Here is a 27,831-nt window from a genome sequence, read left to right on the forward strand (position 1 = left end):
TAGCATAATGGTTGAGAGACGAGTCTGGCTCGGATTTGTCTGAGCATAAAATGTAGTGATCAAGAGCTTAGGCTCTGGGGCCAAACCACTTGGTTTATGGTCTGCCATTCAAGGACTTCTTTTCTGAGCTAATTTCTCACTTCGTAGTCCAGCCAAAGTACTTCCCTCCATCTTTCCCTTAGCTTTTAGAGGCTAGTTTGCCTTACCACTAACCTGAAATAGCCTTCCTCTCCTTGGAACTTGCCCTATCATGGCACCTATACTTATTATTACCCGCTTTGTAATCTCCCTTGGGAAAACACGTTTCTTGAGGGCAGGATATTATCATATTATTTTTTATATCTCCAATAAGTCATGGTGTGATTTGCATACTGTGGTTCCTCGAGAAATGTTAGGTGAATGAAATCAATTCACAGAAATAAATCCGATTCTGAGCGTCTCCCCTTGTGGACTGCGTTTATCCAAAATCATAAAACTTTACACTAAAAACGGTGAATAAAATGTATTTAAATTAAACCTTTAAAAAAGCCGACTTAAAAATTTTTCTTGAGGATCCCAAAAAGTCCTGAAGACGTTTATGGGTTTCATGTATCAATACTTAGCATATTAGAAATAACTGAGAAACATTTAAAATAGATCTTTATGTATTCGTTCTAAAAATAATAAATGCACTAAATGTTAAGAGAAATAATGCATATTCATTATTTATGTTGTATTCATCTGACCATTCTCCGCGTCTTACACAACTCCCAGCACGCAGAAGACGCTGGACTCTTATTAGGAGAACAAGGTCCGGCCCTCCTCACCCCGCCCAGCGGCCAACCGCCAGCGCATCCGAGGCTCCTGGGACACGCGGCCCGCCCCCTCCGCGCGCCGGCGCCGGGTGTCAAGGCGCACGCGCAGAGCTCCGAGAGGCCCAGCCGAAGAGCTGGCGGCCGCGGCCGTAACTTACCCCTCCCCTCGTCGCGCACGCCGGGAACCCGTCGCCGCGGCTGCTTCGGCTGCGGCGGTCGGTCGTCGTGATGGACTGTCCGTGGAATGAGCTGTCCCTTGCCTTTTCTCGTACTTCCATGTTTCCCTTTTTTGACATCGCCCACTACCTGGTGTCGGTGATGGCACTGAAGCATCAGCCGGGTGAGTGCGGGGCGCCGAGGACCGGCCCCCTCGGAATCCCCCTCACAGCGAGTACGGCCTGAGCGGGGTAGCGGCCGAGCTGCCAGCCTCGCCCGGAGTCCTATAGTCGAGCTAGAGGGGCGCCACGAGGTGGCCCGTCCGACCCCTCGAGTACAGGTGGGGAAAATGAGGCCCGGGCGGTCCTCGCCAAAGGAGGCGCTGGGTTGGGGGGAGTGCGGGGGCGCCCCACCGCCGCGGGCGGGACTCCCGGAACAGGTGACAGGGCGGCCGCAGCCGCTGTTGGGAGCCCAGGACTGCCCGCGTCCGCCCAGGGGTTGCGCCGTCTCCCGGGGGTGCCACCAGTTCCTTGGAAAGTATTTTAAAATGACCTGGGAACAAAGCTCCCGGAGACAGCACGTCTGATTTCGTCGCTTGGGGTAGTGAATGGTTCTGGACGGCTCTTCGGTTTTGAAAGTTGGGTAAACACTGAAATAAAGAGCCTTAAGTAGGCACCCCCAGGTTCCCCTTACCGTAGAGGTCTCCCACCTTGTTTAGCATGTTAGACAATGATTGCTGAGAGGAGTGGATTCCCATTTTGGATCATATGAGTGACGTTGTACAAGAAAAGCCATTTGCCGTAGCTTCCCTTCTCTGCACAGTGGGGATGTGGTCTTAATACAGAGTTTTGAGTTTTTTCAACTATGCACACAAGGAGCAATATTTGTTTTTTCTTGTATTTTACATTCAGGATATATTTGCTTCTGTATTGCTTTACTTTTGCCCTTATTCTACGTGCCTTTTCATTTTATGCTTTCTTCTTTTTTTGAGATCAGGCATTTTCTTTGCCTTACTTTCTCTGTGTTCATGCTGCTTTTAATCTGCCTTGTCCTACAGTCAGTGAGTGAGGGATTGAGGGTGATGCTGTACCTCTTATGGTCTGTTTTTTGCGGGTTTTTTTGTTTTCTTTAAAACCCTTGGACCTCAGAAATATTTTTCATTTAAATTGAAATTTGTAGTTCAGCCTAAATCATTGTTTGGTAGCAGTTTTGACCTGGATAAGGGGAATATTAGTGTATTAAATCGGGACAGATAATCTGCATAAGAGACTGCTTCCTTGATTTGAAAATAAGTACATTTTATTATTATGCCATATTCAGTATTTGGTATTTTCTTTTTTTCTTTCTTTTTTTTTTTTTTTTTTTTTGTGGTACGCGGGCCTCTCACTGTTGTGGCCTCTCCCGTTGTGGAGCACAGGCTCCGGAGGCACAGGCTTAGCGGCTGTGGCTCACGGGCCCAGGCGCTCCGCGGCATGTGGGATCTTCCTGGACCGGGGCACGAACCCGTGTCCCCTGCAGCGGCAGGTGGACTCTCAACCACTGCGGCACTAGGGAGGCCCTGGTATTTTCTTGTATAGCTTAAATCAGAGGTTCTCAAAGTGTGGTCCAGGAGCCCCTGGGGTTCCTGACACTTCCAACTCAAAATTATTTTCATAATAATATGCAGATGTCATCTTTTTCACACTCATTTTCTCACAAATATACAGTGGAGTTTTCCAGAGGCCACATGACCTGCCGTACTGTAACAGGTTGAATGCAGAAGCAGATATGAGAATCCATCTGTTTTCAATTTGAAGCAGACATGAAAGAGATTTACTAAAAAAGTGTGAGTTTTCTCACCAAATATTTTTTGCTTTGGAAAATAGTTATTTTTCATGAAAAATATATTATTTTTTAACATTTAGTGCATTTATTATTTAAAAAATGAATACCTAAAGAACTATTCAAAAATTGTCTCATTTATGATTTCTAATAAGCTAATAAATATTGATAACCCACATAAAGAAAAGCTTTTTAGGGGGTCTTCAAGAATTTTGTTTTGGAGTCAGCCTTTTTAAAGGTTTAATTTACCTGTATTATATTCACCCTTTTAAATATAAAGTTCTATGATTTTGGACAAACATATACAGTCATGTAACTACCACCACAATCAAGATAGAGAACAGTTTCATCACCCACCCCAGATTCCCTCCTGCCCCTTTGTAGTCAGCCCTCCCCAAGCCCCTGGCAACCATTCATCTGCTCACTAATTTTGAGGGGTGCAGAGGAGTCCTGAGACCAAAAACCTTGAGAACCGTTGGACTAATTGGATGCTAGTACAGTGTTACACATGGTGTAAAAATATATTCCAGTACTCGTACTTGTAAACATGTAAAAATTATAGAATTCACACAAAAGAGTGAACCTGCTTTTACTAGAATTGTGTTAGACTGTCCTTTCACAGTATTGGCTGTTATCAGTCCTAAATATCTTGTTATTCTGATGATCAGAAAACATAGTTTTCATTTGCATCTGTCATAGTTACTAATGTTTGCTGGCCATTTGTATTTATACTTATATAAATCTATTGAGTTGATCATATTGTTTTTCCTGTTTAAAATGTAATACATTTTAAAAAATGAATTATCCTTATATTTTTGGAATAAACTGTTTGATGTATTAGTTTAATTCGTTAGGGATTCTCATTTGCCAATACTTATATAAAACTACTTAATTGGCAACTTTTTTCTGTTCCCCAGGGACTGATTCTTTAGAACACAGACCTGTAGTACAATAAAACCACAATTCATCTATGTACTGCTACCCGGGTTCTTCTTATCCTTATCTCCTCAAGCATGTTACTCCTTGAGACTCTTGACTTTTGGAATGTACTCTATCACTGCCAGTACCTCACTCCCCACTTTCTATAGTTTATATCTTATGGCTTACAGACTATGCCTAGATCTAGACTACTGAGGGCAAGTGGGTAAAGGGGATTAACTCTTTCTATCTGTGGTGTTGATAAGGATGGCATCTTTTTTTTTGTTTGGTTTAGGTTGTAGGCCTTCAAATCCAAGGAAAGATGATTGTCCCCCCTACCCCCTTCCTTTTCCATGTGACTTGCACTTCATAAGTGAAACCATCAGGGGTATTTTTAAAATTTTTTATTTAGTTTAAAATTTTTATTGGAGTATGGTTGCTTTATAATGTTGTGTTAGCCTCCACTGCACAACAAAGTGAATCAGCCATACACATACAGATATCCCCTCCCATTTAGATTACCACAGCATCAGGGGGTATTTAATATGTTGGATTCTTTTTTATTTCTTAGTTTACTTCCATTTGCCTCATACTTAACCTTAGTTCCTCTTGAACTCTGGCATCTGATTGTCTATAGCTTTTAGTTTTGGCTAGTAGTGTAGGGGTTTTTTTGTTTGTTTTTTCTATTTTCCTGGGCATTTTATTAGGAAGTTGGAAAATGCTGCTTTGGGAATTGTTGGTCAGAAACCATTTTAACGGAATGTTTATGTCATCAGTTGTAATCTCTCTTACATTTTTAATCTGTGTTCTCTGTTTTTTTCCTATTTAAATGTTCATTAAAATAAACACATTTCTTTAATCCTACATTCATATCCGATTGCTATTTTCTGTAAGACATCCTAAAAATTTAATCTACAATGATCTCCACTTGATTTTTACACACAAAATCTATTATTTTACTCTTAATTCTCTGACCACTATTTTGCTAACTTCCCTCAAATCATATGTAGTTCAATTAAGCAAATATTCACTGTAGTAGGTACTATATTAGATGTTGAGGATACCAAGATGAAAGTTACTGTTATAGCTCTGAAAGAATTCAACTGTGCTGTTGTCACTGTAATCTCCTCTGCCTCCCCCTCCTCCTCCTCCTCCTTCTCTTTCCTTGCAGTGTCACATAAGGTTGCATTACCTTTCTTATACATTAATAACATTCATTCATTTCAGATACATGAAAAACATTTCAGTGTCTTCATTCTAATCCTCATCCATCTCTTTAGGTAGGTATTATTGAACACATTTTACAGATGAGTAGTCTTACAGGAATAAAATAACCATACTTAAGTCACATAGTTTAGTAAATTATGGAGCTAGTTCTTGGGCTAATTTCAAAGTTCTCAACTATTCTGTGCTCTCTCTTTGCAGATACATTTAATGTTCCAGGTTTCTCAATATTTAGCAATTTCTCAATAAGTTGTCATTTGACATCGTTATTTTCTCCCATGATTTCGGTCATTTCCACATCACCATACAGTTTCTCATTTGTTTTCAGGAATTAAATCCAGGAATAAAGTTTGTCATTGTTCCTTCCTCTAATCTGTGGGAGATGAAAAGGTTAATAAAACAAGAATTTATCAGTTCTGGGGATTCTGGGAAGGTGGCAGCATACTTTTCCTATCTTTATGAATTCCGACGTAAACACATACAGAAAAGTGCAAAAGTAATCGTAAATGTATAGTTCAGTGAATTTTCAGAATGAGCACAACTATGTTAATCAACATCCAGGTAAAAATAGAACAACTATGATCCCCCCCAAAGGCCTCTTTGTTATAGCATGCTTTTAGAAGAGCAGATTCTGCCCAGTGTGGGGTGGAAAACGATGTCTCAGAAATGACAGTCCATAATTTACTTATGTGAGTACAGAGAATCTTACTTAAATATCTTTAATATATATTTTTTAACATCTTTATTGGAGTATAATTGCTTTACATTGTTGTGTTAGTTTCTGCTGTATAACAAAGTGAATCAGCTGTACATATACATATATTATACATGTATCCGCATATGCCCTCCCTCTTGAGTCTCCCTCTCATCCTCCCTATCTCACCTCTCTAGGTGGTCACAAAGCACCAAGCTGATCTCCCTGTGCTATGCAGCTGCTTCCCACTAGCTACCTATTTTACATTTGGTAGTGTATGTATGTCCATGCCACTCTCTCACTTCGTCCCAGTTTACCCTTCCGCCTGCCCGTGTCCTCAAGTCCATTCTCTACGTCTGCATCTTTATTCCTGTCCTGCCCCTAGGTTCTTCAGAACCATTTATTTTATTTTAGATTCCATATATATGTGTTAGCGTACGATATTTGTTTTTATCTTTCTGACATACTTCACTCTGGATGACAGTCTCTAGGTCCATCCACCTCACTATAAATACCTCAATTTCATTTCTTTTTATGGCTGAGTAATATTCCATTGTATATATATATATATATATATATATATATATATATATATATATATACCCACATCTTCTTTATCCATTCATCTGCCGATGGGCATGTAGGTTGTTTCCATGCCCTGGCTACTGTAAATAGTGCTGCAATGAACATTGTGGTACATGTGTCTTTTTGAATTATGGTTCATATACTGGGTATATGCCCAGTAGTGGGATTGCTGGGTAAGGTCTTTAATCCATTTAGAGTTTATTTTTGTGTATGGTGTTAGGGAGTGTTCTAACTTTATTCTTGCACATGTAGCTGTCCAGTTTTCCCAGCGCCATGTATTGAAGAGGCTGTCTTTTCTCCATTGTATATTCTTGCCTCCTTTATCACAGACAAGGTGACCATATGTGTGTGGGATTTGGAGTCACTTTTGTTTCCATACAAATTGTGAAATTTTTTGTTCTAGTTCGGTGAAAAATGCCACAGGTAGTTTGATAGGGATTGCATTGAATCTATAGATTGCTTTGGGTAGTATGGTCATTTTCACAATGTTCTTCCAATCCAAGAATATGGTATATCTGTCCTGTTTTTATCATCTTTAATTCCTTTCATCAGTGTCATATAGTTTTCTGCATACAGGTCTTTTGTCTCCTTAGGTAGGTTTATTCTTAGGTATTTTACTCTTTTTGTTGCAGTGGTAAATGGGAGTGTTTCCTTAATTTCTCTTTCAGATTTTTCCTCATTAGTGTTTAGGAATGCAAGAGATTTCTGTGCATTAATTTTGTATCCTACTACTAGTCATATATAGCCTTTATTTTGTTGAGGTAAGTTCCCTCTATGCCTACTTTCTGGAGGGTTTTTATCAAAAATGGGTGTTGAATTTTGTTGAAAGCTTTTTCTGCATCTATTGAGGAGATCATTTGATTTTCTCTTTCAGTTTGTTAATATGGTGTATCACGTTGATTGATTTGCCTATATTGAAGAATCCGTGCATTCCTGGGATAAACCCCACTAGATCATGGTGTATGATCCTTTTAATGTACTGTTGAATTCTGTTTGCTAGTATTTTGTTGAGGATTTTTGCATCTATGTTAATCAGTGATATTGGCCTGTAGTTTTTTCTTTGTGACATCTTTGTCTGGCTTTGGTATCAGATAATGGTGGCCTTGTAGAATGCATTTGGGAGTGTTCCTCCATCTGCTATATTTTGGAAGAGTTTGAGAAGGGTAGGTGTTAGCTCTTCTCTAAATGTTGATAGAATTCATCTGTGAAGCCATCTAGTCCTGTGCTTTTGTTTGTTGGAAGATTTTTAATCACAGTTTCAATTTCAGTACTTGTGATTGGTCTGTTTGTATTTTCTGTTTCTTCCTGATTCAGTCTCAGAAGGTTGTGCTTTTCTTAGAGTTTGTCCATTTCTTCCAGGTTGTCCATTTTATTGGCATAGAGTTGCTTGTAGTAATCTCTCATGGTCGTTTGTATTTCTACAGTGTCAGTTGGTACTTCTCCTTTTTCATTTGTAATTCTGTTGATTTGAGCCTTTTCCCTTTTTTTCTTGATGAGTCTGGCTAATGGTTTATCAGTTTTGCTTATCTTCTCAAAAAACCAGCTTTTAGTCTTATTGGTCTTTGCTATTGTCTCCTTCATTTCTTTTTCATTTATATCTGATCTGGTTTTTATGATTTCTTTCCTTCTGCTAATATTTTTTTTGTTGTTCTTCTTCTTTCTCTGATTGCTTTAGGTGTAAGGTTTGATTGTTCATTTGAGATATTTCTTGTTTCTTGAGGTAAGATTGTTTTGCTATAATCTTTCCTTTTAGAACTGCTTTTGCTGCATCCCATAGGCCTTGGGTCATTGTATTTTCATTGTCATTTGTTTCTAGGTATTTTTTGATTTCCTCTTTGGTTTCTTCATTGGTCTCTTGGTTATTAAGTAGTGTGTTGTTTAGCCTCCATGTGTTTGTATTCTTTACAGCTTTTTTCCTGTAATTGGTATCTAGTCTCATAGCATTGCGGTCGCAAAATATACTTGATACGATTTCAATTTTCTTAAATTTACCAAGGCTTGATTTGTGACCCAAGATATGATCTATTCTGCAGAATGTTCCATGACCACTTGAGAAGAAAGTGTATTTTGTTGTTTTTGGATGGAATGTCCTATAAATATCTATTAAGTCCATATCGTTTAATGTGTCATTTAAAGCTTGCATTTCCTTATTTATTTTCATTTTGGATGATCTGTCCATTGGTGAAAGTGGGGTGTTAAAGTCCCCTGCTATTATTTTGTTACTGTTGATCTCCCCTTTTATGGTTGTTAATATTTGCCTTATGTATTGAGGTGCTCCTATGTTGGGTGCATAAGCATTTACAATTGTTACATGTTCTTCTTGGATTGATCCCTTGGTCATTATGTAGTGTCTTTCTTTGTTTGTTGTAGTAGTCTTTATTTTAAAGTCTATTTGATCTGAAATGAGTATTGCTACTCCAGCTTTCTTTTGATTTCCATTTGTATTGAATAAATTTCTTCATCCTCTCACTTTCAGTCTGTGTGTGTCCCTAGGTCTGAAGTGAGTCTCTTGTAAACATCATATATATAGGTCTTGTTTTTGTATCCATTCAGCCAGTCTGTGTCTTTTGGTTGGAGTGTTTAATCCGTTTACATTTAAGGTAATTATCGATATGTATGTTCCTATTACTGTTTTCTTAATTGTTTCAGGTTTGTTATTTTAGGTCTTTTCCTTCCCTTGTGTTTCCTGCCTAGAGAACTTACTTAAGCATTTGTTGTAAAGCTGGTTTGGTGATGCTGAATTCTCTTAGCTTTTGCTTGTCTGTAAGGTTTTAATTTCTCCGTCGAATCTGAATGAGATCCTTGCTGGGTAGAGTAATCTTGGTTTTAGGTTTTTCCCTTTCATCACTTTAAATATGTCTTGCCACTCCCTTCTGGCTTGCAGAGTTTCTGCTGAAAGATCAGCTGTTAACCTTGTGGGGATTCCCTTGTATGTTATTTGTTGCTTTTCCCTTGCTACTTTTAATATTTGTTCTTTGTATGTAATTTTTGATAGTTTGATTAATATGTGTCTTGGCGTGTTTCTCCTTGGATTTGTCCTCTAGGGGACTCTATGCTTCCTGGACTTGATTGACTATTTCCTTTCCTATATTAGGGAAGTTTTCAACTGTAATCTCTTCAAATATTTTCTCAGACTCTTTTTCTCTCCTTCTTCTGGGAGCCCTATAATTAAAATGTTGGTGCGTTTAATGTCCTAGAGGTCTCTGAGACTGTCCTCAATTATTTTCATTCTTTTTTCTGCTCTCTGGTAGTTTTTTCCACTATTTTATCTTCCAGGTCACTTATCCGTTCTTCTGCCTCAGTTATTCTGCTATTGATTCCTTCTAGAGCAGTTTAAATTTCATTTATTGTGTTGTTCATCATTGTGTGTTTGCTCTTTAGTTCTTCTAGTTCTTTGTCAAACGTATCTTGTATTTTCTCCATTCTATTTCCAAGATTTTGGATCATATTTACTATCATTACTTTGAATTCTTTTTCAGGTAGACTGCCTATGTCGTCTTCATTTGTTTGGTCTGGTTGGTTTTTACTTTGCTCCTTCACCTGCTGAGTATTTCTCTGTCTTCTCAGTTTGCTTAACTTACTGTGTTTGGAGTCTCCCTTTTGCAGGCCGCAGGTTTGTAGTTCCCGTTGTTTTTGGTGTCTGCCCCCAGTGGGTAAGGTTGGTTCAGTGGGTTGTGTAGGTTTCCTGGTGGAGGGCACTGGTGCCTGTGTTCTGGTGGATGAGGCTGGATCTTGTCTTTCTGGTGGGCAGGACCGTGTCCAGTGTTGTGTTTTGGGGTGTCTGTGAACTTATGAGTTTAGGCAGCCTCTCTGCTAATGAGTGGGGCTGTGTTCTTGTTAGTTGTTTGGCATGGGGTGTCCAGCACTGGAGCTTGCTGGTCGTTGAGAGGAGCAGAGTCTTAGTGTTGAGATGGAGATCTCTTGGAGAGCTCTCGCTGATTGATATTACATGGGGCCAGGAGGTCTTGGTGGTCTAATGTCCTGAACTCTCCCACCTCAGAGGCTCAGGCCTGACACCTGGCTGGAGCACCAAGACCCTGTCTGCTACCCGGCTCAGAAGAGAAGGGAGAAAAAAAAAGAAAGATAAATAAATAAATAAAATAAATGTAGTTATTAAAATAAAAAATAAGAATAAATAATAAAATAAAAGAAAGCAAGCAAACCAGTAAACAAATCCACCAATGATAAGAATCACTAAAGACTATACTATGATAAACATAGAAATCAGTAACCAGGGTGTTGCATTCAGCAAACCCCAAGTCTACAGTTGATCCCAAAGCCCACTGCCTCAATGTTGGGATGATTCGTTGTCTATTCATGTATTCCACAATGCAGGGTACATCTAGTTGATTGTGGAGATTTAATCTGCTGCTCCTCAGGCTGCTGGGAGAAATTTCTCTTTCTCTTCTTTGTTCCCACAGCTCCTGGGGTTCAGCTTTGGATTTGGCCCTGCCTCTGTGTGTAGGTCGCCCTCTGGCGTCTGTTCTTCGCCCAGACAGGACGGGGTTAAAGGAGCAGCTGATTAGGGGGCTCTGGCTCACTCAGGCCTGGTCGGGAGGGGTACAGAATGCGGGGTGAGCCTGCGGCAGCAGAGGCTGGCATGACGTTGTAACAGCCTGAGGCGCCATGCGTTCTCCCGGGGAAGTTGCCTCTGGATCACTGGAACCTGGCAGTGGCGGGCTGCACAGGCTTCCCAGAGGGGAGGTGTGGATAGTGACCTGTGCTTGCACAAAGGCTTCTTGGTGGCTGCAGAAGCAGGCTTAGCATTTCATGCCTGTCTCTGGGATCCGCGCTGATAGCTGCGACTTGTGCCTGTTTCTGAAGCTTGTTTAGGTGGTGTTCTGAATCTCCTCTCCTCGCACACCCCGAAACAATGGTCTCTTGCCTCTTAGGCAGTTCCAGACTTTTTCCCGGACTCCCTCCTGGTTAGCTGTGGAGCATTAGCCCCCTTCAGGCTGTGTTCACTCAGCCAACCCCAGTTGTCTCCCTGGGATCTCACCTCCGAAGCCCGATCCTCAGCTCCCAGCCCCCATACACCCTGGTGGGTGAGCAGACAAGCCTCTCACGCTGTTGAGTGCTGGTCAGCACTGACCTCTGTGTGGGAGTCTGTCCGCTTTGCCCTCCGCACCCCTGTTGCTGCGCTCTCCTCCATGGCTCTGAGGCTTCCTTCTCCCACCCACTCCTCATCTCCGCCAGTGAAGGGGCTTCCTAGTGTGTGGAAACGTTTCCTCCTTTACAGCTCCCTCCCCAAGTTGCAGGTCCTATCTCTATTCTTTTGTCTCTGTTTTTTCTTTTTTCGTTTCCCCTACCCAGGCAAGTGGGGAGTTTCTTGCCTTTTGGGAAGTCTGAGGTCTTCTGCCAGCGTTCAGTAGGTGTTCTGTAGGAGTTGTTCCACATGTACATGTATTTTTAATGTATTTGTTGGGAGGAATGTGATCTCCATGTCTTACTCCTTCGCCATCATGAAGGTCCTCTCTTTAATATTTTTTAAGCTAAAGGAAAGTTAGAATATTTGAGTGACCTGACAAACCATTGATCAGGGAGTATGCTGTAGTAGAAAGCATTCGTAAAGTCAGAAGTCGGAAGACCAGTGTTTAGTTCAAACTCTACCACTAACTAGGTAGCTTGGGATAACTTAAAACTCAGTATTTAAAACTCAGAACTTAAAACTCCGTGAGTGAGGTGGACCAGAGCACCAGCTGAGCAGTGTCCCCTCTCCAGGAGTCTTCAGTTTTGAGTCTAAAGAGCTCTTCCTCCAAGCTTCTAAGTTTTAGTAATTTCAGCCTATCTTTTGTTCCCCCAGGAGTGGTAACAGTTTTCTATAGTTGATACTTCTGTGACACCATAGTATTTACTTTTTACTTTTTCAATAATCTAGTTAACAATTTTATACCTACTTACTTATTTATATTAAATCCTTTCTGTTAATAAAACTTTGTATTTTCTGTTTCCTGACTGGACTCTGGTACAGAAACCTAGGAGTGGGGTTTAACTACATGCTTTCTGGTTTCCATATGTAATATTAAGATATCTAAAGTGCTGGCTATTTCCTGTCCATAGATCTAGTCAGTATAATGCCTTCAGTGTGGCAGGCCAGTGTGATGTTTTGTGGACTGTCAATATGATCATACTTTCTGTGGACTTGTTTAGAGAGCAGGAGAGTTGAAATACATCTGAGGCAAGACTGTGATAGTGTACTGTTATACCTGTCAGGTAAAAGCAAAGTGTTTCTGGGATTCTTTGCAAATTAATATGGAGAAAAAAGCATTTCTTTACTAGGTTACAGAGGTTAATGCTGATGTGTTCTAGTAAAAATACTGTATTTTGAATACCAGCTGCAGTTGGAGTCATTACCAGTCTACATTTAAGATAGTTCACAATTACTTTTCAAGATCCATCTGCTTTACATATAGCCCAAGCAAGCAAGTTAAGTGGAATGTGATAGCTATCATCATATTTCATCTTTCATGTTTTTGGTTATGGTACTCATCTCTGTAATACTGCTTTGTAAAAATATCTTGGTGAGGAGAAGAAACTCTAGGGGCTTCTACCTGATCATTCCTGTCATAATGATTCTTATTCCAAGGATCAGAGAATCAATATGCAGAGTGTGCCAGTTGCTAAGTATGTCTAGTCTAGTTATACATTAAGGAACTGGGGAAATAACCACAGCCGTGGATTTACTTGGCCCACTATGATTCATACTTGATATAAAACTCCTTGAATTGTGTCACAGGTAATCCCTAAGCCATTGTTGCCTACATGATTATTTTAAAATATTTTGATGAAAAAGCATACTTGAGGCATATGAGCTAGATTATGTTGTTAATTTTTCTTTTTAAAGAGATAAATCTATAAATGGGAAAGACTAGGGCAAAAGTTTACTAATACGCAATTTAAAAATACTTAACCTCTGGAGATGAGGCTTTAAGAAGGCTAGAGCATTCCCCTGCTTCTTTCCGGAAGTCATATTAACCACCAGCAAGCTGAATGCTAACTGTTTGGAAGTAGCTACAGTGTAACTATTTCTTAAAAACGGAGACACACTGCGGAACTAAAGTAGACTGAGTATATCAAAATAAAGAAGTCATGTGTGCAGTACATAAAAGAATATCTTTCTAGTCTTTGTTTTAACTAAGTCAGTAAAAGTATGTTAAACATAGTCTAATAGGGCTTCCCTGGTGGCGCAGTGGTTGAGAGCCCGCCTGCTGCTGCAGGGGACGTGGGTTCGTGCCCCGGTCTGGGAGGATCCCACATGCCGTGGAGCGGCTGGTCCCATGAGCAATGGACGCTGAGCCTGCACCTCCGGAGCCTGTTGCTCCGCAGCGGGAGAGGCCACAGCGGTGAGAGGCCCGCGTACCACAAAAAACAAAAACAAAAACATAGTCTAATAATACTTCATTTGGCCAGAGAATGGGATTATTTTGTGGATGTGATTTTAAATGAATTTAAGGGAGTAGAATGTGACTTTATTTCTCAGCTTTCATTTCATAATGAAAATATTTTGATGTTAAAGTCCCCAGGTGATTATATGTACTTCAGATATACTTTTTTTTTTGTACGCGGGCCTCTCACGTTTGTTTAAAACTGAGAAGAAATTAAAGATATCATATTAACTATTTTTTTCTACTGAAAATTATTTATATGCCCTAAAGATATACAGCTGTTTCTGGTTAACTTTATGTATTTTTTTTAATATAAATTTTGAAAGCATCATACTTTTATTTATTTGGCCCTGTCTCATGGCATGCCGGATCTTAGTTCCCTGACCAGGGATTAAACCCGCACCCCCTGCGGTAGAAGCACAGACTCTTAACCCCTGGACTGCCAGGGGAGTCCTGTGTTTTCATAATTTAACTTCACATTAAACTGACTGGTGCCAGTACGATATATACAAAGGAACATCATACCCAAAGAACTTTGTCATAAGATTGCGTCATGCTGAAAAACGTGTTATGGTAGTGTGTGTACTGAAGAAAGCTTTAAAGAAAGGTCTGTTTGAGTTAGAGAAATATTTCTGGCTGACATAATTTTGAAAATCAGGCAAAAAAGACTGGTATGAGAGAGACCCTCCCTTTAACTGTGTTCTTTTCCTTTTTTGGTCTAATAAAATCTTAGTTTCATTGATTTAAGACTGTTGGGGTTATGAGTACCTTTTCAGTGCCATAATGTGTCATTCTCATCCCAGCTTTGCAGTAAGAACTCAAAAGTATTATATCTTGGGCTCAGATAATTGAGTCAGAAGCAGCCCAAGGATTGCATTCTCCTTGCCTCTTTTCTCTCTTGTCAGTGATCAATCCATTCAGCACACAAATCAACAGAGTGTCTGACATGTACTAGGTAGTAAATATGTATTTTTATGTATATTCTCTTATTTTAAGTTCTTATAAGTTATGTATTATTCTCATTTTATGAAACTTGAAGTTTAAGCCAAAAGAGGTTAGAGGTCCTACACAGAGTCACAAAACTGGTACGTAATCACAGTTCTCTCTGTGACTTGTGATAAAACTAAGGGAAATTAATGGTAGTAAAATTATCATACTTACACTCTTGAAATATTGCACATATATTTTTCTGTTGTACAATAAACATTTGTTGAGCATCTACTTTATACTAAAGTTTCTTAGAGTCTCAAGGGGTATCAGTCTTATAGTGGAGCTAACACTTGTGAACAAAAACTAGAACATGATATATTTTAAGAGGAAAGGATAAAATACCGTGAAAGTTGAGGGAAAAGGAAAGTTATTTTGACAGACTTAATCGGAAATGCATATTACATGAGTGAATACTTTGTGTGAAAGCATCAAATTTAGTAAATTTGATTTGGATTGTTTTAGTGGTCAAAGGAAAACTTTTTTGGTATATTTGAATTTGCCTAAGCCTAATTGTTGTGTCAGATGGATGATAGTAATGCTAAATCTTCCATTAGAACAACGCTAAGGGATACAGAGGATACAGACATATTCCCTAATTGTATATTTACCAGAAGTAATCAGTTACTTTGGAATGTGTCTTCATAGTAACTGTGTAATGATGGGCCCATTGTAACTCTCATTCACTTAGAGCTCCCATTTCCAGAATGTGTGTGCAGAGCTAACCAGGGTATGGCCTGAGAGAGAGAGAGGGACACACCCACACCCACACAGACAAACACACACGAGGACAAGGTTGGGGGAGAAGAAGTTCTTGAGGGGGAAAAAGGGTGTGCATGTGTAAATAAGCACAGAAAAAGAAGTCTGGAAGTTGCCACCCTACAGAAAATGAGTGTGACTGAAGGGTAGAAGTAGAGAGGAAAGGGTAATTTTCTTTTCTTTTCTATTTACTTCTATAATAATAGTGATAGCTAATAGTTGTTGCTTACTGTTTTGTTTTTTTTAAGATGTGGGAAAGCAGTTACCTTGTTCACTTCACACAGAGAGTAAGTGCTGGAGCCAGGATTTATACCTCGGCAATTAAGCTCCAGAGTCTGGATTCTTAAGCACTCTGTATTGCCTCTCAATGTGAGAATAGCTCAGTAAGGCAGCTAGTGTCCACTGACTAAAAGAAAAGATCATATTCATATATTATGCTGACTAGCCAATGTTCTAAACAGTCATCATCGTACAGGGCAATACTGAACAGTGCCTGTATACATATTTTGATGGATAGCAATATATATGTGTAGAGAGACATAGTGGTGTCACATCTTACATAGGGGTTTGGCTCTATAAAGACAGCATGGCCATGTATCATCAAAATAACTCTTGAATAATTCTTAAGTTTAGGGGAAATTGCTGCACTGGAGATAGACATCCTGTTTTTTAGTAAGTTTTTCAAAACTAGTTTTTCTTCCATATTGATACAAGTCACCATTTCTTGAGTTATCACCAGATGCATATCATTAAACCTTGGCATCACTTCATTTGACGATATATACACACCATCGAAAATTTACGTCTTCCAACTCATGTTCACTCCTGGGCACATTTTATTGTGTGGAATGGTGGGTTGTGCAGTATTTAAATTTTTATCTCCCTCTTTTTTTTTTTCCCATGAGCACATAGAGATGAATTCCCATGTTAGTACAAGTATGATGATATTACCCTACTGAATTCACACATACATTTGTATAGTTTGTTTTGTTGTTTGTTTTTGCATAAAAGGGCCTCTCCCTAAGAGGTAATAACAGTTAACAGTTTGGTTGGGTATTTTTGCAGACCTTCTTTTATGCATTAGCTGCATATGTACATACCTATAGAAATGTATAGTTTTCTGTTTCCCCCTGTAAATGATTTCTTACCGTACATATTCATATAAATATGGTTTTCTTCTTGTCACGTCAGTGCATGTAAAGCTGCTACATTGTTTTGAATCGATGCATTATATTCCTCAGATTGGTTATGACATAATTTGCTAAATTTTAATTTAATTATACAATTAACAAACACTTTATTTTAAAGAATTCAGATATAATTAAATAATATAATCAATATAATTAAATAAATTTAAAGCCCCTTTGACCATCTTCCCTACTCCTAAGCTTCTCTCAGGAGATAATAGCAGTTAACATTTTGGTGTATTGCAGACCCTTTTCTGTGCATTCCATGTAAATGTATATACCTATAGAAATGAATAGTGTTTGCATTTTTGCCCATAAATAATTACATGCTGTAATTTTTTTCAACATGATTGTGTTTGGTTTCTTGTTTTTACTCAACAGCGTGTCTTGGGGATCTTCCCATGTTGACGTTGATCTACCACACTCTTGAATTGCTCTTGTATAGTATTCCATAGTGCAAATGATCATGGTTTTACTCTTCCTCTGATGATGGTCATTTAGATTGTTTTCATTTTTTTCACAGCATTATGAACAACACTGCTTTAATATTCTTGTATGACACTCCTTGGGCACTTGAGTCAATTTTAAATTTAAAATTTTAATTGATAACTGCCAAATTGTTTTTCAAAATGGCTTTACTTGTTTTTATTCTCACAAGAGTATGTGAATTTCTTCACACCTTTGATAATTTGTTAATATTAAGCTGTAAATTTTTTTGCCAATTGAAGTTGTATGAAATAACATATTTTTAAAATTTCTTTTTCCTTGATTACTGATGAGTTGAGGACTTTCCTTTGTTTAGTTATTTGGTATATTTATTAGTCATTTATAGTTTCTGCTTTGTGACTTGCCCATTTTTCTGTTGTGTTTGTTGTCTTTTTCTATTGATTTGTTGGAATTTGCCTTATTGGTTAAAAAAATTTTATCCCAGTCTTTTGTTATGTAGAAGTTTTAAATTTTGATGATGTCAAACTTGTAAATCTTTTCCTTTATGGCTTTTTTCTGCTCTTAGATTGCTAGATTTTTTAAAGGGGAATGTTGAATTTTTATCAAATGACCTTTTACTTTCTGTCTAAAGGAGTGATCATAATAATTTGTTAGTATAGTGCATAATTTATTTTTTAAAGGTAACAAACTTGTATTCCGAGGTAGGCACTTTTTTTAACGTGACTTTATTTGGAAAGAATGTCTTTTTTAAAAAAACGTATTTATTTAATTTATTTATTTTTGGCTGTGTTGGGTCCTCATTGCTGCATGGGCTTTCTCCAGTTGCCGTGAGCAGGGACCACTCTTCGTTGTGGTGCGCAGGCTTCTCATTGTGGTGGCTTCTCTTGTGGAGCGCAGGCTCTAGGTGCGTGGGCTCAGTAGTTGTTCACGGGCTCTAGAGCGCAGGCTCAGTAGTTGTGGCGCACGGGCTTAGTTGCTCCGCGGCATGTGGGATCTTCCCGGACCAGGGCTTGAACCCGTGTCCCCTGCACTGGCAGGCGGACCCTTAACCACTGTGCCACCAGGGAAGCCCTATAATGAATGATTTTAATGAATTTCTAACTATTGAAACTTCCTTAAATTCTTTGGGTAAAATCTACTTGGTTATGATATATTATTGTTTTGAAAAACTAGGTTTCAGTTTATTATTGATGTATTTGTGCACTATGCTCGTAAGTTAGAATTATAATGTATCTTCTTCCTCTCTTTTTTCTTCCCTCCCTCCTTTCCCTCCTCCCTTCCTCCCTGACTCTTTCCCTTCCTCCTTCCCCTCTCCTTCTCTCTTCTTTCTTTTCTCTATAATCTTTTATGCTGCAGTTATGTTGTTTATAGACTGATTAAAGTTTTTCTAAACTCTGTAATGGTTATATAACATAAAAATGAGTAATCAAAAATTATTTGGTAAATGTTTTGCATAAATTTATCTGGGTCTAGCACCTTTCTTAGGATAGATAGATCTTGGATTACCCTCTAACTTTTTTCCGTGGTTATTTGTATGTTCAAGTTTCTACCTGTTCATAAGGGAATTTTGCTAATATATCGGTTTTTAGGAAAATTGTCCATTTCAACTATATCTTCACATTTATTAGATTAAATGCATGTTTTCTTATAATAAAAAACTCTCTAAAATTATTTCCTTTTTTTTTTTTGCTTCTAATACTATGTATTATTTTCATTCCTTCCCCTCTCCCCTCCATTTTTCAGACTTGCTGAACAATGTTCTGTTTTATTGGTCTTTTCCAAGAAAAGCTTTGGGTTGGCTTTATTGATTGCCTATCTCTATCTGCCTGTTTTAGCATCTAATTAGTTTCTACTTTCATTTTTACAGTTTGCTTCTATTTCTCTGGCTGGGTTAAAAAAATTTTTTTTTTGTACTTTTTCCTTTAATAATTTCACTTACAGAAGAGTTGCCAGACTAGGTCAAGGAACTTTTATATACTTTACCCAGAATCACCAACTACTGACATTTTGCCCCATTTATTTTATTTTTTTCCCAGCTTTATTGACATATAGTTGACAAAATTATATATATTTAAAGTGTGCAATGTGATGATTTGATATACAAATACATTGTGATTACCACAATCAAGTTAATTAGCACATTCATCACCTCACAGTTACCTTTTGTGTGTGTGTGCACGTGTGTGTGTGTGTGTATGTGTGGTGACAACACTTAAAAATCTACTCTCAGCAAATTTTAAGTATATAAGATATTATTATACATTATTATTATTTGTTTGTTTTGGGGTTTTTTTTGTGGTACACGGGCCTCTCACTGTTGTGGCCTCTCCCGTTGCGGAGCACAGGCTCCGGACGCGCAGGCTCAGCGGCCATGGCTCACGGGCCCAGCCGCTCTGTGGCATGTGGGATCCTCCCGGACCGGGGCACGAACCCGTGTCCCCTGCATCGGCAGGCGGACTCTCAACCACTGCGCCACCAGGGAAACCCTATACAGTATTATTAACTGCAGTCATTATGCTGTACATCAGATCCCAAGAACTTACTCATCTTATAACTAGAAGTTTGTACTTTACCATTTCTCTGGATGTTTTTGTCTATGCATAGTATTTTTTCAGAACCACTTGAGTGTGAATTGGAGACATTTTGCCCAGTTACTTCTGATTACTTAAGTGTTAATTTTAAGAACCACATTATAGTTGTCAAAATCAGGAAGTTTAACAGTGATACAATACTGTAATCAAAGCCACAATCCATATTTAGATTTCATCAGTTGTCCAAAAAGGTCTGTCATAGATGTTCTTTCTCACTTGGGGATATGATCTAGGAAATGCGTTGCATTTAGTTGTCGCTTTAATGTCATTTAATCTGGAACATTCCATCAGCCTTTTTTGTGTGTGTTCCTTGACCTTGACATTGTTAAAATATAGGCTAGGTGTTTGTTGTTGTTGTTGTTGTTTTATGCTGTACGCGGGCCACTCACTGTTGTGCCCTCTCCCATTGCGGAGCACAGGCTCCGGACGCACAGGCTCAGCGGCCATGGCTCACGGGCCCAGCTGCTCCGCGGCATGTGGGATCTTCCTGGACCGGGGCACGAACCCATGTCCCCGGCATCGGCAGGTGGACTCTCAACGACTGCGCCACCAGGGAAGCCCTGTTGTTGTTTTTTTTCAGAATAATGTTCAATTTGAGTGTGTATAATTAAATTAGTTCAGGTTATACATTTTTGGTAGAAATACTATGGAAGTGATGATGTGGTCTTAGTGCATAATATCAGGAATCACCTGATATTGTTAGTTTACAGTGATGTCTGCAAGGTTTGTCCACTGTAAAGTTATTACTTCCCTCTGTAATTAATAAATAATTTGTTAGGAGACATTTGAGGTGATGTAAATACCTGTTCCTCATCAGCCTTTCACCTCTGGGTTTATTTTGTTATTCTATTTCAAGCCTGTCATATTGAAATTTTAGTTTATTTATTTCAGGCTTTATTTTCTTACATACTTAAGATTATAAATTTTTCTTAATGTATCACTTTGACATATTAACCGGCATACGTACAGTAGGGTTGGGAATGAAAGGAGACAGTGGTTGGGGAGATTGTCTTTAATAATGTACTACTAGGAAACTGGCCATAAGATCCTGAACAGAGTATTTTAAAGTTGCCCAAGTCACCCATGTCTTGACAAAATATTTCCAGTGTTGATTTAAAGAACAAAAGATATGTTTTATGATGATCATGATTGTCACACTTATGAGTATGTTCTAGAAAATTATGAAATTAAGAAGTGTGTTTAGTGCCACTGGTACCCAGGACTTGTTTAATATACAGTATCTCAGATGACGTATTTACTTTATCATTTCAGGAGCAGCGGTGATGGCATGGAGGAATCCTCTGTCAAGCTGGTTTACTGCTATGCTCCACTGCTTTGGTGGAGGAATTTTATCTTGTGTACTCCTTGGGGAGCCTCCATTGAGGTTTCTTGCAAACAACACTAATATATTACTGGCATCTTCAATCTGGTAAGCTGCCATTGTGGTGAATGAACTATGAGACATTTAAAAAAATCTGTAAATTGTTAGTAAATGGAATTTTTTTCTTTAAAAAATATTTTATATTCTTATAAGTTAATGCATGTGCAAAGGAAGGAACCCAAATAATGCCAAAGGTTTTAAGTGCAAAGTATGTCTCTTTCTCACCCTTCTCCCTTATCCTCTCCCAGAGGTAGGTATTGTTGTCTTATGTATCTTTAGTGGAAGCATTTCAAATATGAAAGGGCATCAAATATTTGACCCCCAACAGTTGATCTTGTGAACCTAACCTATACACACAGTTATACAACGTGATAATCAAGAATGTGACCAACTACACAAAAAGTCCAAGTGATTATGATATTTATGGTAATTGTTTTTGGTAATTGTCATACTCTTTGATTTTTCAGAGCCTTATGAAATTTAACATTAATTTTATTTTGAATTTAGTTTTGAAGTGAAGAAAAAAATGTTAGTAGGAATTGCTTTGGATTCTTGCAAATTCAGCTTCAGTTATCTTTAACAGGAATGATACATCAAGTTAAAAAAAAAAGTGTAATACAAATCAGAGAGCTTTGTTATACCTAAAGCAAAAACCGTGCTTTTGATTAGAAACCATAGCAATGAAATACGTAACATTAGGAGCACTTGAAGTTAATTTTTATTGTGATGATTTTAAATGAATATGTAACCAGTCATAAAAAGGAATATTATAAATAGTAGTAGCAATGGGACACATAGTGGGAACTAGTGGCAGTAGAAACTATTAAGAGTAGAACAATAAATTTGATAGCTAATATTTATTGAGTTATTACCATATGTCAGCTAAATTCTTTATATTCATTGTCATGTTTAATCACCAGAGTCCAATGAAGTAGCTATTATTATTTCCATTTGAAAAATGAGAAATCTGAGGCATAGAGGAACTTTGCTGAAATTTTCATATTTAGTAAGTGATTGAGCTAGGATCCAAAACCAGGAAGTTTGACTTTAGAGCCTTGCCACTTAACAGCCACTGTCTCTCATTGATTTGTTTAACCATCTCTTAAAGTATATTCTTCCAGTTGCTATGTGTTTTAAAACACTTTCTCAAGGACTTTTATTTCTATAGCAATATTTTAAAAGGATATTAACATTTTGGAGAATTCTTTTTATGTGTGTAGATGCTTAAACTATATGAAAAGTAGGATACCCGGAATCTGACACTTTTCATCACTTCCACTTCTGCTCCTGTATACTAACTACCACTATTGCTTGGACAGTTGCAGTAGCTTCTTAAGTGTTCTAGCTGCTTCTTTCATTATCCCCCTGAGTCTTTTCTTCACATAGTAGATAAAGTGGTTATTTTAAAATGTTAGAACATATTACTCCTATGCTCAATAGTTTCTTATCTTACTATGAGGAAAATTCAAAATTCTTAACATAGCCTATAAGACCTTATAAAATCTTCCCCTTCCACTCTCTTTGTTGTAATGTCTTTCTCCTGTACGCCTGCTCAGTCTGCGCTAGCCACGTTGGCTTTGCCATTTCTTGAACACAAAGATGTTCTTCTGCCTCAGCGCCTTTGTGCTTGCTCTCTTTTCTCTGTGATGTTCTTTTCCCAGAAGGCTCATATTTTCTTTTCTTGGAGAGATCTTCTCTGAAAAAAACACCTCCTCTCCCATGACTATCACATCATACTTCTTTTTTTCCCCCTAGATTTATTACTGTATGATGTGTTGTCTGTTTATTTCTTCTCATGTTGGTTTGTCTCACTCCACTAGAATAACAGCCTATCAGAGAAGGGACTTTGTTTTGTTAACTGTGTGCCAAGTATTGTTCTAAGTTCAGTAAGTACATTGCTAAAGGAACGGACAGCTTGTGTTCTGTTATATGGGAGTTCTATAATTAGTAGCAAGAAATTACAGATCTTGGTTAGTGATACACTAAATGAAATAAAAGTGCTTGTCTGTAAATATATACTTCCTTGGCTGAAACAAAAAGATATGTTAGAAATGGAAAATAAGAAATGCATTTTTATGTAGTGAATTAATAGTATAGTATTTAATTATTTGTTAACTTGAGATCTTTTATTATGTCCATTTTACATAAGAGGAAATTGAGGCCTGAAGAGTTGGTAAATGACAGGGTCTGGATTTCAACTTAGCATGATCTTAACCAAGAAGAGTTTTCATTATGAACAATATGTGTTTTTTAAAAGTTTTAATTAATATTGAGTAGGTACAAAGGAACATTTATAAAAATATGCAGAGTATAAAGAATTATGATATAATAAAAACTTGTATATCCATCATTTAGATTAAGAAAAGAATTGCCACTTACAAAAATATTTTATTAAAAGATGATGACCTGCTTTCTGAGATTTCCTGGGTCTTTCCCCCTTCCCCAGTTTGGTCTGGACCTTCCCCTTCTTTTGTTCTCTCCTGCTTGGTTTTGATTCTACATCAGCAGTTTCTTCTTATTATTGGACTTGTTCTAGAAGGGAGCCTGGGTGGATCAGTTTTCAAAGTTCACAGGGACTACATTGGTCCAACCCCTTCAGACGTTATCATGGACCCTTTGTCTCACCTGGTATTGGAAATGTAAGAATCCTTCCAGTTTCAGCTGTTGTTTCCCAGATTGGCCTGCTGTGCCTTCTAGTGAATTCCCATTAGCTCTTTTGAAGCTGTTTTGTTCTTAGGTCCATTAGTTGCCACCTTGCTGCTTTCTTCTTCCTGCCAAGCAGTTTAGTTCTATGTATGCTGGTGATTTGCCTTTACCCATTTGCATTTTGGGATTTAAAGGGATACCTTGTCACATAGTTTTGTTGTAAGTGCTATGGATGGGATTTTGGCTTTGCTATCTAGTTGCCCTGTTTTTATGAGGGGATTTGAAGAGATCAAAATCTAGGCAACTACTGCTGCCACCATCTTCCCAGAACAGTTGCAGTTAGTTTTGATGTCCCCATGTGACCCTCCACCCTCAGCCCGATCCCATCTTCTCTCTTCCTTACTCATAGGTAACAATTGCCCTTAATTTTGTACCTTTCATTCCTTTAGTTTTCTATGCAGTTCTGACATATATTTTTCTGAATAATATAGTTTTTGAAAATTTTGTAAATGGAATCATAGGTATGTATTTTTCAGTGACTTGCTTTTTTTGTTCAGCCTCTGTTCCTGAGATTCAGTCTATTGTGTATGCTTGTAATTTATTACTTTTCACTTCTGTATAGCTTATCAGAATGAATTGTCGTCGTATATTCATCCATTTCTCTGTTGACATAGAGTTGTTTCTAGTATTTTTTCTGTTACAGTATTGCTAAGAACATGATGTACATGGGTAAGATTTTCTCTTGATATAGCCTAAGAGTAGATTTACTGAGTTATAGGGAAAGTGATTTATTTTATTTTATTATTATTTTTTTTTGCGGTACGCGGGCCTCTCACTGCTGTGGCCTCTCCCGTTGCGGAGCACAGGCTCCGGACGCGCAGGTTCAGCGGCCATGGCTCACGGGCCCAGCCGCTCCGCAGCACATGGGATCTTCCCGGACCGGGGCACGAACCCGTGTCCCCTGCATCAGCAGGCGGACTCTCAACCACTGTGCAACCAAGGAAGCCCCAGGGAAAGTGATTTGTAAGCTCTACTAGATAATGAGAAATCATTTCCCAAAATGGTTATAATAATTTACATCTCCACTGTATTGCACTTAATCTAAGAACTGGACTTTACCAATAACTTATATATATACTTATATTTCTCTCCCAAATTCCATCTCTCTGCACTTTTTCCACAGTTAACTTCTACCCTGTGTTTATCTTTGTGTTTGTATTTTTTAAAAAGGTGTATATTTTATATATCAATATATAAACAATAGATTTTTTTAGTTTTATTTGTTTTTGGCCCTATTTTAAAGTGGGGTATTATGCTCTGTATAGTTCTCTAGGACTTTTTTTCATTCAACATTATGTTACTAAGATTCATCTGTGTTTTGCTAGTAGCTATAGTACATTCCTTCTCACTGTTGTATAATCTATTAATATTAATAACTGTATTTTATTTATTCTTCTGATGAGCATTTTTATTGATTCTAGTTGTTGGGCATTACAAAACAGCAAGAGCAGCCACTGATGTAGTACAGACACTTTTCTAAGTGCTTTACATTTATTATCTCATTTAACCTCACAAGAAACTGGTGAGGTAGGCTCTCTATTATTTTCATTTAATAAATGAGGACTCTGAGGCAAGAAGGGTTAAATAACTTGCCCAAGGAATCACAGATATCTAGTAGCTGGAGCCAGCATTCAAACCTAGGCTACCTAGTCCTTTAGTCTGCACTTATACAGTGTATTGTTTTGGACTTGGGAAATACTGGCATTGTCTTTGTGCCCACAGACCCTTAAATATAAAAAATGATGCTTGCTTAAAGGCATAGTATATTTACTGTTTTCTTTTTCAAGGTTTTAATGTTGAGAACAAATGTGTAATCTTTGCTTCATTTGATTTTAATTTGGGAAATTAGCATGATGTTTGTAATGTACTTTAAACTCTAGCAAGCTAAAGTAAGGGAGTATGTGAATGTACTTATTGGCAAGGTCATCTTTCGTACAGTAGCTCATAGTGCTCACATTTGGAGATTAGCACCATCTACTGGCAGAGGGAAACAGTAACTTGGTATGTTTAATAGTTTGGAAGACAGTGTACCCTTTCATAGGATTTTTCTTTTTGAAAACTGTTTCGGGGGGGAATAAATACTTTATAATTTCTCTGTGGATTGATTTTTATGCCCCATTTTGTTTTCCTTTAACTTCCAAGTATCAGTTACACATTGCACATTTGCCTGAGACTGCATTTTTATGAGGAAGACTACAACAAAAGCTATAGTTTTATAGGTCTGTCACTCTGTAATAGTCTTTTTCAAAGCATATACATAAAATTATTAATTTGTTAGAGTAGTAAGAGCAAGAGCAAAGCTCTTGTATTGGACTAATATGAACTGTATTTAACTTACTGTTCTGTTTTGGCCGAGTTAAGTCATACTGTTTTGGTAGTCAGAGGAGGGAAATTAAGGAAGGGTGAAAACAGTTCAGAGACTAACCGTGGGAAGCTCAGCTCTTGGTATTAACCTAAATTCTAATTTCGTCTTTCCTACTTAAACTGGGTTAGCTTTCATTTGTCAGTGAACTCGCATCCTGCTTGGATCCTGTTTTACTTTATTTTATTTTTAACATCTTTATTGGAGTATAATTGATTTACAATGTTGTGTTAGTTGCTGCTGTATGACAAAGTGAATCAGCTGTACGTATACATATATCCCCATATCTCCTCACTCTTGCATCTGCCTCCCACCCTCCCTATCGGACCCGTCTAGGTGGTCACAAAGCACCAAGCTGATCTCCCTGTGCTATGCAGCTGCTTCCCACAGGCTATCTCTTTTACATTTGGTAGTGCATATATGTCAGTGCTACTCTCTCACTTCGTCCCAGCTTACGCTTACCACTCACCATGTCCTCAAGTCCATTCTCTATGTCTGCGTCTTTATTCCTGTCCTGCCCCCAGGTTCTTCAGAACCATTTTTTTTTAGATTCCATATATATGCGTTAGCATATGGTATTTGTTTTTCTCTTTCTGACTTATTTCACTCTGTATGACAGACTCTAGGTCCATCCACCTCACTACAAATACCTCAATTTCGCTTCTTTTTATGGCTGAGTAATATTCCATTTATATATTGCCACATCTTCTTTATCCATTTATCTGTTGATGGGCACATAGATTGCTTCCATGTCCTGGCTGTTGTAAAAAGTGCTGCAGTGAACGTTGTGGTACGTGTCTCTTTTTTTTTGTTTTTTTTTTTTTAATCATCTTTATTGGGGTATAATTGCTTTACAATGGTGTGTTAGTTTCTGCTTTACAACAAAGTGAATCAGCTATAGATATACCGTGTCTCTTTTTGAATTATGGTTTTCTCAAGGTATATGCCCAGTAGTAGGATTACTGGGTTGTATGGTAGTTCTATTTTTAGTTTCTTAAGGAACCTGCATACTGTTCTCCATAGTGGCTGTATCAATTTACATTCCCACCAACAGTGCAAGAGGGTTCCCTTTTCTCCACACCCTCTCCAGCATTTACTGTTTGTAAATTTTTTGATGATGGCCATTCTGACAGGTGTGAGGTGATACCTCATTGTAGTTTTGATTTGCATTTCTCTAATGATTAGTGATGTTGAGCATCCTTTCACGTGTTTGTTGGCAATCTGTATATCATCTTTGGAGAAATGTCTATTTAGGTCTTCTGCCCATTTTTGGGTTGGGCTGCTTGTTGTTTTTTTTTTAAACTTTATTTTTATTTATTTTTTTATTTATTTTGCGGTACGCGGGCCTCTCACTGCTGTGGCCTCTCCCGTTGCAGAGCACAGGCTCCGGACGCGCAGGCTCAGCAGCCATGGCTCATGGGCCCAGCCGCTCTGCGACATGTGAGATCTTCCCGCACAAACCCATGTCCCCTGCATCGGCAGGCGGACTCTCAACCACTGCGCCACCGGGGAAGCCCTGGGTTGCTTGTTTTTTTTGATATTGAGCTGCATGAGCTGCTTGTATATTTTGGAGATTAATCCTTTGTCAGTTGCTTCATTTGCAAATATTTTTTCCCATTCTGAGGGTTGTCTTTTCATCTTGTTTATGTTTTCCTTTTCTGTGCAAAAGCTTTTAAGTTTCGTTAGGTCCCATTTGTTTATTTTTGTTTTTATTTCCATTTCTCTAGGAGGTGGGCCAAAAAAGGATCTTGCTGTGATTTATGTCAAAGAGTGTTTTTCCTTTAAGAGTTTTATAGTGTCTGGTCTTACATTTAGGTTTTTAATCCATTTGGGG

At 38.2% G+C, this 27,831-nt stretch overlaps 1 protein-coding gene across 2 annotated transcripts in view; it reads left to right on the top strand.

The window, feature by feature from the left end:
- Positions 1-950: 950 nt before the first annotated feature.
- The window catches only part of TMEM38B (transmembrane protein 38B), a 152,631-nt gene continuing 125,750 nt past the window's right edge, over positions 951-27,831 (top strand). Inside the window, exons 1-2 of one of the 2 annotated variants that reach the window (XM_024753677.1) lie at positions 951-1,134; positions 20,821-20,977. In XM_024753677.1, coding sequence (XP_024609445.1) covers positions 1,023-1,134; positions 20,821-20,977 — 269 coding nt within the window. In that variant the 5' untranslated portion in view covers positions 951-1,022. The remainder of the gene's footprint in view (positions 1,135-20,820; positions 20,978-27,831) is intronic. The other variant, XM_024753675.1, reaches the window with a different exon arrangement.

Source organism: Neophocaena asiaeorientalis, unplaced genomic scaffold, assembly GCF_003031525.2.
Source record: "Neophocaena asiaeorientalis asiaeorientalis breed wild unplaced genomic scaffold, Neophocaena_asiaeorientalis_V1.1 scaffold342, whole genome shotgun sequence".
Classification (NCBI taxonomy): Eukaryota; Metazoa; Chordata; class Mammalia; order Artiodactyla; family Phocoenidae; genus Neophocaena; species Neophocaena asiaeorientalis.